At 42.4% G+C, this 16,669-nt stretch overlaps 1 protein-coding gene across 1 annotated transcript in view; it reads right to left on the bottom strand.

The window, feature by feature from the left end:
• FOCAD (focadhesin) overlaps positions 1 to 16,669 on the bottom strand; it is a 105,135-nt gene that overhangs the window by 74,423 nt on the left and 14,043 nt on the right. The window contains exons 8-11 of the mRNA XM_064176839.1: positions 14,109 to 14,315; positions 13,088 to 13,175; positions 12,248 to 12,450; positions 5,962 to 6,219 (exon numbers count right to left, since the gene is read on the bottom strand). Coding sequence (XP_064032909.1) covers positions 5,962 to 6,219; positions 12,248 to 12,450; positions 13,088 to 13,175; positions 14,109 to 14,315 — 756 coding nt within the window. The remainder of the gene's footprint in view (positions 1 to 5,961; positions 6,220 to 12,247; positions 12,451 to 13,087; positions 13,176 to 14,108; positions 14,316 to 16,669) is intronic.

Raw genomic sequence — 16,669 nt, 5'->3', positions numbered from 1 at the left:
GCGGCATTGACACAGCATCAAGGCCACCTCTGTTTCACACTGTGAGTCATGAGTAGGCAGCAGGTGCACAAGAAGTGGCAAAGTGATGCAGCAGAGACAGTTGACTCCAACTGACCTAAAGAATTTCCTAGACCTTAAGATGTCTTGCTCACCAATAACACTGAGAGAAGGAAGAAGACAGGATGTTAAAAGCTGTTGCATTTGTTTTCCTAAGCAATCATTACGCAAGGCGGAGCCCTGGTGATGGCTAAACACCTGCCTATGGCTAAACACCTGCCTCCCGATGAGATGCTGTGAATACATTCCTTGATTTGCTTTGCTTGTGCCTGTAGCTTTTGCTTTCCCTAGTAAACTGCTTTTATCTCAGCATATGAGTTTTCTCACTTTTACTTTTCCAGTTCTCTCCCTAATGCCACCAGGGAAAGAGTGACCAAGTGACTGAGTAAGGCTCAGCTGCCTACCAGGGTTAAAACATGACATATACAAATTCCTTTCTTTAAAGTTCTATTTTGTATAAAAACTGAATGGCAGATAAGTAAAACTGGTTTCAATGGTAGAGAACCATAGGCCAGGCATAGGTTGCAAGCTGTTATCAGTTTACAGCCAGGACAGGCTCACTGAGCTGTTTCATTTATGATATGGATATGCTTATGCCACAGCTGTTATAAAGGGCAGGGGTTTTCTAAGAGTAGAGGTGCCTCTTGCTTGGGCTCCTCCTGATCCTACTCTTTCTCTTCATTCTCCTTCTGTCCTTTTCATCCCTGGTGAGGCTGACTCGTGATTCTTCTGAGGATTGTCCTCCCATTTATAGAATCATAGAACTGGAATTTCATCACAGAGAGAGTGATTTGCCATTGGAATGGGCTGCCTGGGGAGGTGGTGGGGTTGCCATCCCTGAAGGTGTTCAAGAAAAGCCTGGATGAGGCACTTAGTGCCATGGTCTAGTTGACTGGACAGGGCTGGAGATAGGTTGGACTGGATGATCTTGGAAGTCTCTTCCAACCTGGCTGATTCTATGATTATGATCATGGAGTCCAACTGTCAAACTAACATCACTGTGGCTATTAAATCCTGTCCCCAAGTGCCACGTCCACACCTTTCTTAAACACCTCCAGGGACACTGACTCCAGCAACAACCTGAGAAATCTCTTCCAATGCCTGACCAATACTTCCATAATGAAATTTTTCCTAATAGTCAACATAAGCCTCCCACTACACAGTTTCAGGCAACTTCCTCTCATCCTATCATCTGATAGTAAGAGAGAAGAGACAGATGCCCACCTCACTACAGCCTCCTTTGAGGTAGTTTGAGAGCAACAACTCTCGACAACATGTTGAGGCCTCCCCTAAGCCTCCTCTTCTACAGACTAAACAATGTCAATTCCCCCACCTACTTCTTTTAAGACCTATTGCCACTGCCATACATTCACTGGGCTAACTTTGTATACTTTATATTACTCAGCTTTGCTTTTTCATTAGAGTTGCTTTGACTTCACCCCAGGGGTCTTTTTAACTTTTCCTGATTTCCTTTCTCTGCCAGGGAGGGGGAATTGGGTGTTAGATTAACTACTAATGTTTAGCTCTGGATACAGACCAAACACAATCCATCAAACAAAAACTTCATATGAAGCACAAATACTTCAAAGTGAACACTCAGTCCACCGATCATACACTTATTATAATGACTGTTTTTATAAGGTAAACTGTAGGAGCAAGGCTTATTCCATTAGGTTAAAAATGTTTACACACAGAAAACGTAAACTGCACATGGATTAAACACCCTACCTTACACATAATACAAAAATGTAGATTTATGCAAACAGGAGACTGGAAATCTGTACAAATGCTTTTATAGGAAACCAGGCCATATCTGTAAGTTTCAAAGGCCAGTGTCTAATTGCATTTTCAGAATTTGAGAGATAATTAAAAGAAAGTTATCTTTTAATCTAACTATGTATATCTTAAATAGCTGATCTGAACATCTCAAGCATTCATGTGGCTTTCTGCATTTTTTTAAGATGTTTTTTGTTTTTTTTCTTTATTAATAATGGCTGTGGATGAGGCACTTAGTGACATGGATAGGGTTGGGCGATAGGTTGGACTGGATGATCTTGGAGGTCTCTTTCAACCTGGTTGATTCTACTCTATGATCTATAATAAACAATACCATTACCTTAAAGCAAAGGGCAAAACAGATGAACCACAAAAAAAGAATCGCCAAGCAACACTTGGGTTTATATCACATTCTCCAGTGCCTTGCTCCAACACAAACATTCCCAACCAGCATTCTTAACTAAACACTCTTCCATGATGCTCAACCGAACAACCTTGTCTCAGCAGACTACAGCATTTCTGACAGCTGCAGGCAGAGATAATTTTGACATGCTCAAAATCTGAATTACCATTCACTCGATAAAATTTGCAACAATTCAAAGCAGATGACACGGATACCACTCTTCCTGTTTGAAGTGGCCATAAACCTGCCTTTCACCAGAGCAGTGGTAGTTCTTGTAAGTTGCTCTGAAATGGTCAATATGTTTTTTAATCATTAAAAACTTACCTCATCCAGGATATATGGTCTCACAGAAGACTAAAATATAGCGAGGAGATACTTCTGAGGAACATATTCTCTAATAAGCAACATACCTTGAGATTCTTAGATTCTCTCAGATTTCCTCTTGCACGACAATTAAAAACCTTTAAAACCCCCAACTCCTTTCAGACTTACCGCATCGGACAACACCATGGAACTCAGTCAAAGGAGTGTGTCCACACATAGTCCACCTCATTGCATCACCCCAGAAAAAGGCCTTTATCTAACTTGAGGAAGGGAGCCCCTCAGTAGTTCTCTGAACTACTTTTTTCTTCTCTGTTCAAAATTGGGTGGGCTTATTTGTGGCTTTTTGTTGTTGTTTTACTTTCATTACAGCTCATCTGCTCTGTCATATAGAATAGCAACTGGCATCTCTAGTCCCTCACACCACTTCCTGGGAGCTTCCTTGAATTCGATCCATTATGTGCCTCTAATCAGCACATTTCTTCTCTCTTGCATGTCTGAAAAGCTTGCTTACACTTTCAAGACCATCACTACAATATCTTATAAACTCTACAGCATAAGAAGCATTCCTTGTTACCACTGTATTATGTAAAGTACAAAAACACATGGGGAAAGCAATTAATTCTAAGCTCACTAGCACACAGCAGAGTTTGATTAACATCAGCTCAGTAATCTTGAGTAATAAAATGTCTGGATCAGTATTGAAAAACAGAAAAATGAAACCTTCACTTAAAACAAGAGATTTAATTTGCTGATCTACTTTTCCTTCCCATTCCCCAGCTGTAATGATTTGTTTAGACTACCCTATGCACAATGAAGCTGGATTTCCCACTTTACCCATGCCAAAAGGACAAGAGCTCTGCCTAAGAGAAAACTGTGTTTGTTAATATACAGGAATAAAATCTACTTCCTGATTAAATTGTACCTAAAAGAAGATACATAACAAAGGCTCAATATCCTCAAAGCAAGGACAAATTTTGGTTAAATCAAGGATTAAGGAAAAGCAAGCTTGCAGAGAAACTAAAAGGAAAAAAAATCCCATGGAAACTAGGAGACTTGCTAGATGGAAACAATCTTACTGCTGAGCACCTGTTGTACCTTGAGTAGTAAGATTAAAAAAAAAAAAAATTGCCTGACTTCTTGTCACCTAAATCTTTGAATGACACAAGGTCATCAGCAAGTAATGGACATTTCATTCCTTCATCGAGGCAATCCTTAATGCTTAATACAGCAACCTGCTGTGTTTGGCCAGTGCAGCATACCCTTAAATGGGTCTTCACCTGAATACAAATGTATTTAACTTTTTAAAAATGCACCCCCAGCCCCCAAAGAAAACAAACTAATACACCTTGAGGCAGATTTTCCAGAAGGGTGTCATTTACCACTAACGTATTTCATTCCAGAAGTTGAAAGACCATAAAAGAACAGATGTCCTCTAGAGACTCATAATCCTCTAATAACGATAACAGATCTTGTGCTACTATTCACCAGTGACCACTCAGTCAGATGATTTAATTTCTTCCCCTTGCAACACAGCTGGTCTTGCATAGAGTGTAATAACAGTTTTTGCACAACAAGAAATTTACCTAGCTAGAAGGACTGTATTATGTGTTCCATGAACAGCTATGTCAGTGCAGCCTATACCGTGATTTAAGACAGTTTAAAAACCCATATACTGCTCCTGGCAGCCTTTTAGGAGGACTTCTGTATTTTCTTCTATCGAGTTTCAAACCACTACTCCCAAATGCCTCAGCTATAAACAAATCTAATGTAGGCTCTCTTCACGGAAAGTCAGAAAAACAAAGATAAAGCATAACCAGAACAATGTCTGGAAAATAAATTACAATAACTATTTGGAAATCTTTTTTAATGCTCCATTAATACACTGCAGAGATAACACACTCCTTATAAAAACAATATCCAGTGAAGAAATGGGAGATCCTGTTATTAACCTCCCCTTGGCAGAGTTACAACTGACATGGAATCAATGAGGATATGCATATTGTCTCCTGATCTGAAACACAATTCTTTAACTCACAATTTGGCATGGCAATCACCTGTGGCTTTTTAATATCCATAGCTAGCCACTAATCACCTGAATCACATAGTAAGAGAATTTCACTAGTAGAGGATTACTCATTAACTTGAACACTTAAGGGAAAAAAGAAAGAAAAAAAAAAACCCAGATCCATTTTTTTTATGCTATGACCCTCACTACAACATCTCAGCACTTCCATACATTCATTGACTGCTCATCTTCTCTCATTTTGCCCTATGGTTGCTTTATTTACCTTCTGTAATGCTGAACAAATTACTTTGATTATGAATCAGAGTGATGGAATTAGGAATGTACCTCTATTTACTGAGACACTCCTTCCATTACAAACGCATGTGTTTAAAGCCAATGTTCAAGAGCTGCTAACATATCAAACGAACAGATTCAAGTTAACATAGGCAACTTCTTTCCTTCAGAACAACCTTTTAACTACTATGCTGCACACCACCTTCCACTGAGCTAAATCAGTGCCCTATGGAACTGGAGACTCAAAATGTTTAACAAGCATGTTGTGATGTGCGTTCCACCTTCTTAAGGGACATTCTGATCACTGTTTTACCACTTACGTTCCCCCGTACTTTATAAAGCACCTTTTATGTAAAACTGAATAAAACACAGACCCAAATAAAGCCATTACCAAAGTAGAACTCCATCATAAATATGTTAGTGGCTATTGCCAACACACTTCCCATTGGTTTTGTTGAAGTAATCAGTTATTCCCCCCATCAATGAGCTTTCTCCCCTGTACTAACTATTAAAAAAAAAAAAAAAAAAAAAAAAATTAGACAAGTCCTAGGTAATTTCTTCTGCCTTACAGAGAGATTTGCCCTTACAAGAAGCAGCAATGTGATAATGTTTCAGTGCAGTGCTGTGCCACACTGTAAGAATCTCTGTAGGTCCACTGAGCAGACTCAGAACTAAAATAACTTGTCAGAGTCAAGAGGGATGCCAGGTACTTCCAAGTTCAACTAAGCCACATGGTAGGTCCCAGTTTTGAAGATCTGTAACATCTTTCAGAATAAAAAAAATTTAGTTTAAAAGACAGTAATATATTTGGTATTGCTAACTGCAGAATACTCAAGTATCACCGGTGCACTTAACTAAGGACTGAGAAGGGAAACACTACCTACTTAAGCACAATATTCTTCTCATACCAAATTCCCAAACACCACCCAGCAGCATGCCAGGACAGTACACGTGTGCTGCATGTGCATATACTGAGAATACTAGGAATACAGGCATAGTCCTGCCTCTTCCTGGACCTGAGGTCTCAAAGCTTTGCCTCTCTCAGACCACAGAATCCAGCTCAATTCCTCTAACAAAATCCATTAATGGCAAGTTTTCTTACCTGTGAACAATCAGCCTTGGCTATTTCTGTAGTAGCTTGGAGAACATCACAAAGATTGTCTCCATTTTCTTGGATCAGCAGATAAGCCACCAAAAGATAAACATGAGCAGGGACTTGAGTTGTACCAGGTAGCAGTGATTTCACTGAGGATAACCAGTTAGTAACTGCAAATTTCTCTTTCATGAGCTCTACGATTTTCCAGGTTGTACACAAAGAGCTGTAAAAGCTTGTTATGGGCAAAAGGAGTTTGCAGGGCACCTGAGAACAAGTGAAACAAAACAATTATCAATCACCAAGTAAGGTACATAAAAGAATAAAGCTAAAAAAAAACCCCCATAACTAATCCAGTTCTGTCATCCAAAACAAATCTCTCTTTCCAGGGTCCCAATACAATAAAAGAATAAATACATTTCTTTACAACTCTTTCTATAAATTCTTGCATTTAAGATGAATGAATGTGTTGCTTATTCCCTATACAGGAGTTTGCTCTCTATTTGGCATCCACCCTTCCTGTTCTTGCTGGTAACTGCTGCGCTACTTCCTCACTAAAATTGACACAGCATATAAAAAGCTTCCATTCCTGACAATGACAGGTACATCACAAAAGTGTATCACCTCTATTATTTTAAGGGAATTCTCTTAACATTTTATAGTACTTAATATACAGTTTACCTGACTTTGTTTGGCTGTTTCACTGCTCAGAACAAAATGTTCTATTGATGCAGTCAAGGAAGATAACAGAAGCAGAAGAGCAGTAAAATATAAAAATAAATGAGGAATCTTTTTTATTATTTACAGAAGTATACATTTCAAAGCTCCTGAAAATTGATGCAGAATTTCAAGGGTTTTCACTAAAACTAATAAACTTAATCAAGGATAAACCATCTCTTTCCTACTAAATATTTGTTCCTATGAAAATGCAACATTTTCAGAGATGTCTTTGCATTACCACAGTATCACAGTATCACCAAGGTTGGAAGAGACCTCATAGATCATCGAGTCCAGCCCTTTACCACAGAGCTCCAATGGCACCAAGTGCCACGTCCCATCTTGCCTTGAACAGCTCCAGGGACGGCGACTCCACCACCTCCCCAGGCAGCCCATTCCAGTGTCCAATGACTCTCTCAGTGAAGAACTTTCTCCTCACCTCAAGCCTAAATTTCCCCTGGCGTAGCTTGAGGCTGTGTCCTCTCATTCTGGTGCTGGCCACCTGAGAGAAGAGAGCAACCTCCTCCTGGCCACAACCTCCCCTCAGGTAGTTGTAGACAGCAATAAGGTCACCCCTGAGCCTCCTCTTCTCCAGGCTAAACAATCCCAGCTCCCTCAGCCTCTCCTCACAGGGCTGTGCTCAAGGCCTCTCACCAGCCTCATCGCCCTTCTCTGGACATGCTCAAGCATCTCAATGTCCCTCCTAAACTGGGGGCCCCAGAATTGAACACAGTACTCAAGGTGTGGTCTAACCAGTGCAGAGTACAGCATCAAAGGCTTTGCTGAAGTCCAGGTAGACTACATCCACAGCCTTCCCCACATTCACCAGGCAGGTAACCTGATCATAAAAGGATGCATGATCACTGGAGCTCAAGCTCACTCCAGTCTTGAATCCTGACATAACCAATTAGCTCACTTGTGTTGGTGACATCAGGTCCAGTACTTCATCCCCTCTGTTAGGGCATCCTCTCTGTTAAATGGTTTATGAAAGTTATCCTAAATGCCTTCTAGAGGTCTCCTGGTCACGATCAGACTGTTACATATTTAGTGTGTGAGTTGACTTTTTTTTTTATACCTGGAAGAACTGCTAAAACTGGAAAAAACTGAGGTATCATATTGGTAATTCCCATTCCACATTACTTCTCCAATGTTTCTGCCATGCAATTGCACTCACTCCTTTCTTCCTGTATTTCAGCTATTTCATTGTATATTTTCTTTAATGCTACATCCCCATCCAAGCAGCTTAGCTAGAAAATTTCAGCCTGTCAACACCAAAAAATGTTAAGTGAAACCCCTCAACGGCAAAACACAAATGCAGATTAGCCACATCTTACTATTTTTCAAAATACTGAGACCACAAGCAGAATCCTTCCCAACTACCAACACTGCCCAAACAAACATACCACAAAAAAAGGGAAGAAAAAAAAAATAGAGCTTTTGAGTGTGGTTAAAAGCAGAAAAGAAGCATACTTGACATGGAAAGACAGTCACATACCTATTAAGAACTACAGGAACCTTGCTAGGGCATATAGAGATGCAGACAGGAAGGCAAAGGCTCTGCCAAAACTGAAATTAGCCAAAGATGCCAGGAATAAAGCATTCCTCATGGATGTAAGTACTAAGCAGGAGCAGAGGGAAGACACAGGACCATCACTGAACAGGACAGGTAAACAAGTAACTCATAACGCTGATGAGGCAGAGGTTCTCAATACCTCCTTTCTTCTGTCTTTACCAGTGTACGCCACAGAATCAAGCAGCTACAACAAAGCAGGTGTTGACCCATCAGTAGTGGCCCTCAGTAAGGGCTCTGCATACTTGAATCAATGGCCTGGAGGGAATCCATTTCAGTGTGCTAGCAGAAGTGGGCTGACATTGTTGTAAGGCCACTGTTCATTATCTTGAAAAGACAGAGATGAGGGACAACCCCGATGACTGGAAGATAGCAAATCTGACAGTCATCTACAAGAACTGCCCTAAAGAGGACCCAAGAAACTGCATGTCCCTTAGCCATACTGCAGTCCCTAAGTAAGTGGTGAAACAAGTCTTTTGAGAAGCTATTACAGACCAAATGAATCAGGTGACCAGGAAAAGCCAGCAGAAATTTACCAAAGGCAAATCCTGTCAGTTTAACCTGGTCACATTCTACAATGAAACATCTTCTATTGATACGGACAGGTCCATATTTCCCCTACTCTTACTTTTCCTATTGATGTATGTGTAGAAGCTTTTCTTGTTATTTTTTTTACATCCTTTGCCAGGTTAAATTCAAGAGAGCCTTCGTTTTCTTCGTTGTACCCACACATATTCTGGCAATGTCCCTATATTCCTCCCAAGTGGCCATACTGACATACTGTGAACTTCCTTGTTCTACTTGAATTCTTCCAGAAGCTCCTTGCTCACTCACGCAGATCTCTCATCTTCCTTGCTTGATTTCTTACTCATGGGGGTACATAAACATTGAGCTTGAAGGTGGTGGTCTCTGAATATTCATCAGCTCTCAAGTCCCTTTACCTTCTAGAGTCTTAACCCAGAGGACTCCCTCAAGTACATCTCTGAAGAGGTCAAAGTTGGGTCCCCTGAAGTCCAGGGTTGCAATCTTATTTACTACCCTGCTACTTCCTCAGGTGATTCTGAACTCCAGTCTTGTAGTCACCATAGCCAAGGCTGCCCTCAACTTTCATACCCCCTACCAAACCTTCTTTGTTTGTTAGCAACATTTTCATAAATGATCTGGATGATGGCATTGAAAGCAGCCCCAACAAATTTGCTGATGACACAGAACTGGGCAGGGAGGTAGACATGACAGAATGAAAAATCATCTTTTAGAGAGACTTGGATAGACTGGAACAACAGGATAGCAAGAAATGTATGAAATTTAACAAAGACAAGTGCCAAACTTCTGTGTCTGGAATAACACATCCACAGAGCCCATCACAGGCTACAATCCAAGTGTCTGGTAAGCAGCCTTGCAGTCAGAAGTGCATCATTACATCAACCAAAGCAAATTGGATGTTGAGGAATATTATTAGCAGAGGAACAGACATCTTGATCAAAGAGACTTGGTGTCACCTGCTCTCAGAACAGATGGAACAAATGAGTGGAAAGCCACTAAGTGGAACATAAGTAAATAAATAAAACCCAATAAGCCAACATACAGACAAAAAGATCCAGGATAATTAGCTGACACGTAACATAAACCACTTACATGCTCCCTAACTCTCTTCACACAAGAAGAGAACAACTGGTAGAAATAAAGAAAGTATACAGAGAAATAGAATAAGCAAATCTGAAAGAAACAAATTAAGTATACTTAACCTTGTTTTCTTCTGTTACTAGATTAATAATACAGGTGATTTTTTTTTATCTATGTGGCTTCTAAAATTGAAAAAAAAATCTCATCTCCCAAGTAAAACAATACCAAGCATACAAACATACTTATACTTGACTAGCAATATACTTTTATAGACTGCACACATTTTTGGGTCCTTCTGTACAATGTACTACAAAAAGAATCATAGAACTTTAGAGATTGGAAGGGATCTCCAGAGATCATCGAGTCCAACCTCCCTGCCAAGCCAGGATCCCTTACAGTAGTTCACTCAGGAACACAACCAGGAGGGCTTCAAAAAACTCCAGAGAAGGAGATTCCACAACTTCCATGTGCAACCTCTTCTACTGCTTTCACCCTCACTATAAGGGTTTCTCCTCATGTTGAGGTGAAACCTTCTATGTCCCAATTTGTAGCCACAGAAGCTACACACATGTATTTTTCAAGAAGCCAGGGGCATGCATCCAACCTGTTAAATCTTCTCCATCATTTATCAACAGTCCTGGCTCACTGGAAAGGTCCCCAAAGACTGGAAGCTGGATAGTGTGATGCCCATCCACAAGAAGGGTTGTAAGGAGGAAACCAGGAAACTACAGACCTGTCGGCCTGACCTCTGTGCCAGGCAAGATCATGGAACAGGTCATCCTGAGTGCCATTACAAAGCACCTACAGGATGGCCAAGGGATCAGGCCCAGCCAGCATGGCTTCAGGAAAGGCAGGTCCTGTCTCACCAACCTGATCTCCTTTTATGATCAGGTTACTTGCCTGGTGAATGTGGGGAAGGCTGTGGATGTAGTCTACCTGGACTTCAGCAAAGCCTTTGACACTGTCTGCCACAACGAGCTCCAGGCAAAGCTGGCAGCCCATGGCTTAGACAAAGTCACTCTGATACGGGTCAAGAACTGGCAGGAGGGCTGGGCCCAGAGAGTGGTGGTGAATGGTGCCACATCCAGTTGGCAGCCAGTCACTAGTGGTGTTCCCCAGGGATCAGTGCTGGGCCCAGTCTGGTTCAGTATCTTTACTGATGATCTGGACCAGGGGACTGAGTCCACCATCAGTAAGTTTGCAGATGACACCAAGCTAGGAGCAGGTGTCCAACTGTTGGCGGGTAGGAGAGCCCTGCAGAGGAACCCAGACAGGCTGGATGAGTGGGCAGAGGCCAATGGGATGAGATTTAACAAGGCCAAGTGCAGGGTTCTGCACATTGGCCACAACAACCCCAAGCAGCACTACAGGCTGGGAACAGAGTGTCTGGAAAGCTACCAGGTAGAAAGGGACCTGTGTATGCTAGTAGATAGTAGGCTGAAGATGAGCCAGCAGTGTGCCCAGGTGGCCAAGAGAGCCAATGGCATCCTGGCCTGTATCAGGAACAGTGTGGCCAGTAGGATGAGGGAGGTTATTCTTCCCCTGTACTCAACACTGGTCAGGCCACACCTTGAGTCCTGTGTCCAGTTCTGGGCTCCTCAATTCAAGAGAGATGTTGAGGTGCTGGAGCATGTCCAGAGAAGGGTGATGAAGTGGGTGAAGGGCCTGGAACACAAACCCTATGAGGAGAGGCTGAGGGAGCTGGGGTTGTTTAGCCTGGAGAAGAGGAGGCTCAGGGGTGACCTCATTGCTGTCTACAACTACCTGAAAGAAGACTGTAGCCAGGTGGTGGTTGGTCTCTTGTCCCAGTCAACCAGCAACAGAACAAGAGGACAGAGTCTCAAGTTGTGCCAGGGGAGGTATAGGTTGGATGTTAGGAGGAAGTTCTTCCCAGAGAGTGATTTGCCACTGGAATGGGCTGCCCAGGGAGGTGGTGGAGTCACTGTCCCTGGAGGTGTTCAAGGAAAGACTGGATGAGGCACTTAGTGCCATGGTCTATTTCAGGGGTCCTCAAACTTTTTTAACAGGGGGCCAGTTCACTGTCCCTCAGACACTGCTGGGGACCAGACTATAGTTTGGTTCCAGCCCAGTCCCAGTGGGTGCTTGGGGGCTGCAGAGGCCAGCGAGCAGATTAAGTGGCAGGAAGTGGCTGTTTGGTTTCCCTCCCAACCCCTGGCGGGGGGGGGGGGGGGGGGGGGGGGGTTCTGTAAATACCGGTGGGCCGCACTGAGGACCCAGGGGGGCCATAGTTTGAGGACTCCTGGTCTAGTTGATTGGACAGGGATGGGTGATGGGTTGGACAGGATGATCTCGGAGGTCTCTTCCAACCTGTTTGAGCCTATGATTCCACCTGCCTCAAAAGAAGGAAAACCCTTGTAAATTTACCAGCTCCTTTTTATCCTTCATGGCTTCCTCCTGCAATACTCCCAAAAGATTTACAGCCAGCTGGTGTCTGGTGGTTCCAGAATCATCCTCTGCCAGGCAGTCCCCCACTGCTGTAGAAGATAAGATCTGTAGCACTGGCATCACCAAAATAAGGGCTGTGGTTGAGACATTCTGGGTTTCTGAACAGGAAAGGATCTTGTAGGCTATTCAAGACAGGGTAAAGAAAATCAAAGATCACACAGGGTGAAAAAAACAATCACAGTGCAAACATTACTAGGACACACTCAGGTGAGGTGACAATCCCCAGAGTTACAGTATGCGCAAAGTGAAGTGCAAAAGACTTTCTGGTAAAGCTTCAATTCTGTTTAGAGACCCACACATTCCTGTTGTTTGTAGCCAACCTGATGGCAGAAACAAACAAACAGATAATGGAATGCAACACAATCCTATCCTTTTACTAGAATTAACATCACCAATCAAAACTGCTGAAGGCTCAGGGAAACATTGTGACAACTGTCAGACTTGTTCCATCAAGACTTGTCAAAAGAAACTCCCCGAGATGCATGAATCTCTGCTGAGAATATCCTGCTGATGACTCAAAAATGAAACTGAAAAGCTCCAAGATAGCAGGGAACTTAGAATACACTCAGATCCATGGAAAAAGTCAGGGTAACACGAAAAATTATCTTAATTACTATTAGACACAATGCTACGTTTTAAATTCAGAAAAAAAATCTGCTTACAAAACAGTAAATTTCACCACCCAATCCAGCTTCATAAACATGAAGAAACAGAAACACAGTCTTAAGAGTGTAGAATCCTCTTTCACAAGATCTTTACCTAGACTTAAGATAGACTTTTGCTGACTTTCTGGTGTTTGCAGCAGTAGAAGTGCTAGCCCAATTATGTATTGCTCCACAGGAAATACCTACAAGGAGAAAGAAAGTGATTTGAGTCTTCTGTTCTTCAGTGGCATTAAACAGTACAAAAAGGCAAGGACAAACTCTTAGTAGTTTCTTTGAGTGCACACAGTGACACTGCAAACACAATGAAGAACATGAATGGTGTAAAAAATTATTCTAAATGAATGGATACAACACTTTAATTCGTTATTTTGTTCAAACCTTTCTAAGCACATTTTAAAGTAACTTCCATTCCAGTAGGTTAACTAATAGAAACAGAAGCGGTTAAGTTTTCACCTTCTGAGAGCCCACAAGAAAAACAACACTGATCACTTCCAGATTAATGCCATCTGAAGTCTCTATGCATCTCCACACATCTGTGTCTCTAAATACTGTCCTGAATCACAGTATCACAGTATTATCAGGGTTGGAAGAGACCTCACAGATCATCAAGTCCAACCCTTTACCACAGAGCTCAAGGCTACACCATGGCACCAAGTGCCACATCCAATCCTGCCTTGAACAGCCCCAGGGACGGTGACTCCACCACCTCCCCGGGCAGCCCATTCCAGTGTCCAATGACTCTCTCAGTGAAGAACTTTCTCCTCACCTCGAGCCTAAATATCCCCTGGCGCAGCCTGAGGCTGTGTCCTCTCGTTCTGGTGCTGGCCACCTGAGAGAAGAGAGCAACCTCCCCCTGGCCACAACCACCCCTCAGGTAGTTGTAGACAGCAGTAAGGTCACCCCTGAGCCTCCTCTTCTCCAGGCTAAACAATCCCAGCTCCCTCAGCCTCTCCTCGTAGGGCTTGTGCTCAAGGCCTCTCACCAGCCTCGGCGCCCTTCTCTGGACATGCTCAAGCATTTTGATGTCCCTCCTAAACTGGGGGGCCCAGAACTGAACACATATGACATACTTTCTATTTACTACAACTGGGGTTTTTTCCCCTATGAACACCTACCTCTTTTAGGAGCTCAAAGTTCTCCTCTACTAAGGATATCAAAGATGAGCATTCTCCCATTACATTTAAACATAGTTCACAGAAGCATAACAGCTGCAGACAAAACTGGGATAACTGAACTTTCCAAAACTCAGGATAGCGCAGAAGGCTAAGGAATAACTCTTGCAGAAAAAACAAGGCTTCTGTAACTTGCGGTAAATCTTTAACCTGTAAAAAGATAGTTAAAACAAAAACAAGATCATATTTAGTTCCCCTTATCTATCAATGCACAATTCTCCAAGTTTAGAACTAGCTGTATAGGTTCTGTAATGTTTCAATTGCAAATATTACTGAGACTTCAAAGAAATGTTTATAAACTAAACCCAAGAATATCTGATCCAGCCACCCTGAAAAAACAATAGAATCACAGAATCAACCAGGCTGAAAGAGACCTCCAAGATCATCCAGTCCAACCTATCCCCCAGCCCTGTCCAATCAACTAGACCATGGCACTAAGTGCCTCAGCCAGCCTTTTCATGAACACCTCCATGGACAGCGACTCCACCACGTCCCTGGGCAGCCCATTCCAGTGGCAAATCACTCTCTCCAGGAAGAACTTTCTCCTAACATCCAGTCTATACCTCCCCTGGCACAACTTAGATTATTTGCTATTTAATTTTTTGAAGATTAGAAATGTGAAAGAATAAAAGATTCTTCTGTAGTTAATGAGAAAAAAAATCCTATCTTTTTCCTCAAATGCAACAGCAAATTAATTCACCTGAGTTCTCTCGGCAAGATGGAACAATTATGAAGGGCTGTCACATAGCAATAATAGAAACATCCTGCTCTAGGGTTTTTCCCCTGTAATATAAGTGAGATTTTAACATATGCCTCAAAAGAGAAAAGCAGTGGTATAACCTGCTTCTAGAAAACCATGTAGTCTACTGACACGAAGTGAAAAGCTGAAGCGCAATACCCTAAAGCAGTATTTCCACACTTGGAAGCCAGGGAATGTGTTTTCAAGAAGCAGTATGTCTCAAAATCCTAACATGTTAAGGAAGATCACTTCTGCTCTAGAAAATTCTAGTTCTACACCCAGTTGTTCTGATCCAAACTCTGAAACAAGCCAGCATTAAGGATAACATCCTGATTTTCAGTTCTGTGGAGTAAATTCTGAATTATCTGCTCAAATCCACTGAGTTTTTCACCATAAATATCTGCATGTAATGAGCTGTATTTTCAACACCTTGGCTGACACTGTCAGATAAAACAAGGAGGAAGTATTTCAGCATTTATACAATACAGAAGATTAAGTAAGGCTTAAAGGAAGGATAAGAACCACTTGAGGTTCAAAGAAAGAAAGGAGGACAGGTTCTGTAACAGTCCATCAAACCAGTCTTATTGAAGGAAGAATTTCCCTTCCCATATTTAAAGTTCTATCGCAGGCAAAACAAACAAACAAATATAAAGTATTAATCAGATAGAAAAAATATAACAGGTTCTGCTCATGTCCAGCTTCTTGTATATCAGCACCTCCAAGTCCTTCTCCACAGGACAGCTTTCTATCACCTCATCCCCCAGCCTGTATTAACAGTGCAGGTTGTTCTAGCCCAGGTGCAGAACCCTGCACTTGCTCCTATTGAAGCTCGTAAGGCTCATCTGGGCCCACCTCTCCAGCTTGTCCAGGTCCCTCCAGCATGTCCAGGTCCCTCCAGCATGTCAATAGCACCACTCAGCTTGGTACCACCCGCAAACTTGCTGATATAGACAGTAAGATCAAGTGCACTATCATTGATAAAAATATTATCCAGTATTAGTGTGGACCCAAGGGACACCACTTATCACAGCTCTCCATCTGGACTCCAAGCCATTGAACACTACCCTCTGGATGTGACCATCAATTACAGCTTGTTTTAGTTTACTGTTGTCTATTTTAAGTAAAAATGTACATGTCTTTTACAAATACCTTGCTTTTTCTCTCTCATAGGTATCTCTCCAAGTTTACTGAGGAAAGGTATCTGGAAGGTCTAAATGACAAGTAACAGTATGAGCAAGCAGTGTGCCCAGGTGGCAAAGAAAGCAAATGGCATCCTGGCTTGGATTAGAAATGCTGTGTCCAGCAGGAGTAGGGAGGTGATTCACCCCTTGTACTCAGCTCTGGTGAGGCCATGCCTCAAGTAATGTGTTCAGTTTTGCGCACTTCAATACAAGAGAGATGTGGAGGTGCCAGAGCGAGTGCAGAGGAGGGCAACAAAGCTGGTGAAGGGGCTGAAGAATAAATCTTACGAAGAGTGACTGAAGGAGCTGAGGCTGTTTGCTTTGAAAAAGAAAAGGCTTAGGGGAGACCTCATTGCTATCTACGGCTTACTGAAAGGACATTGTGGAGAGGTTGCTGCTGGTCTCTTCTCACAGGAAAATAGTGATAGAACAAGAGGCTGTGATTGGGTAAGTTTAGACTGGACATTTAGAAACACTGTTTCCCAGCAAGAGTGGTGAGGCACTGGAATGGGCTGCCCAGGGAGGTGGTCGAGCAACAAACCCTAGATGTGTTTGAAGGTCATTCGGATGTGGTGCTTGGGGAT

The sequence above is a fragment of the Pogoniulus pusillus genome, chromosome Z (genome assembly GCF_015220805.1).
Source record: "Pogoniulus pusillus isolate bPogPus1 chromosome Z, bPogPus1.pri, whole genome shotgun sequence".
Taxonomy (NCBI): domain Eukaryota; kingdom Metazoa; phylum Chordata; class Aves; order Piciformes; family Lybiidae; genus Pogoniulus; species Pogoniulus pusillus.
The sequence above is the reverse complement of the archived record's forward strand: the minus strand, read 5'-3'. Positions and strand labels throughout refer to the sequence as shown.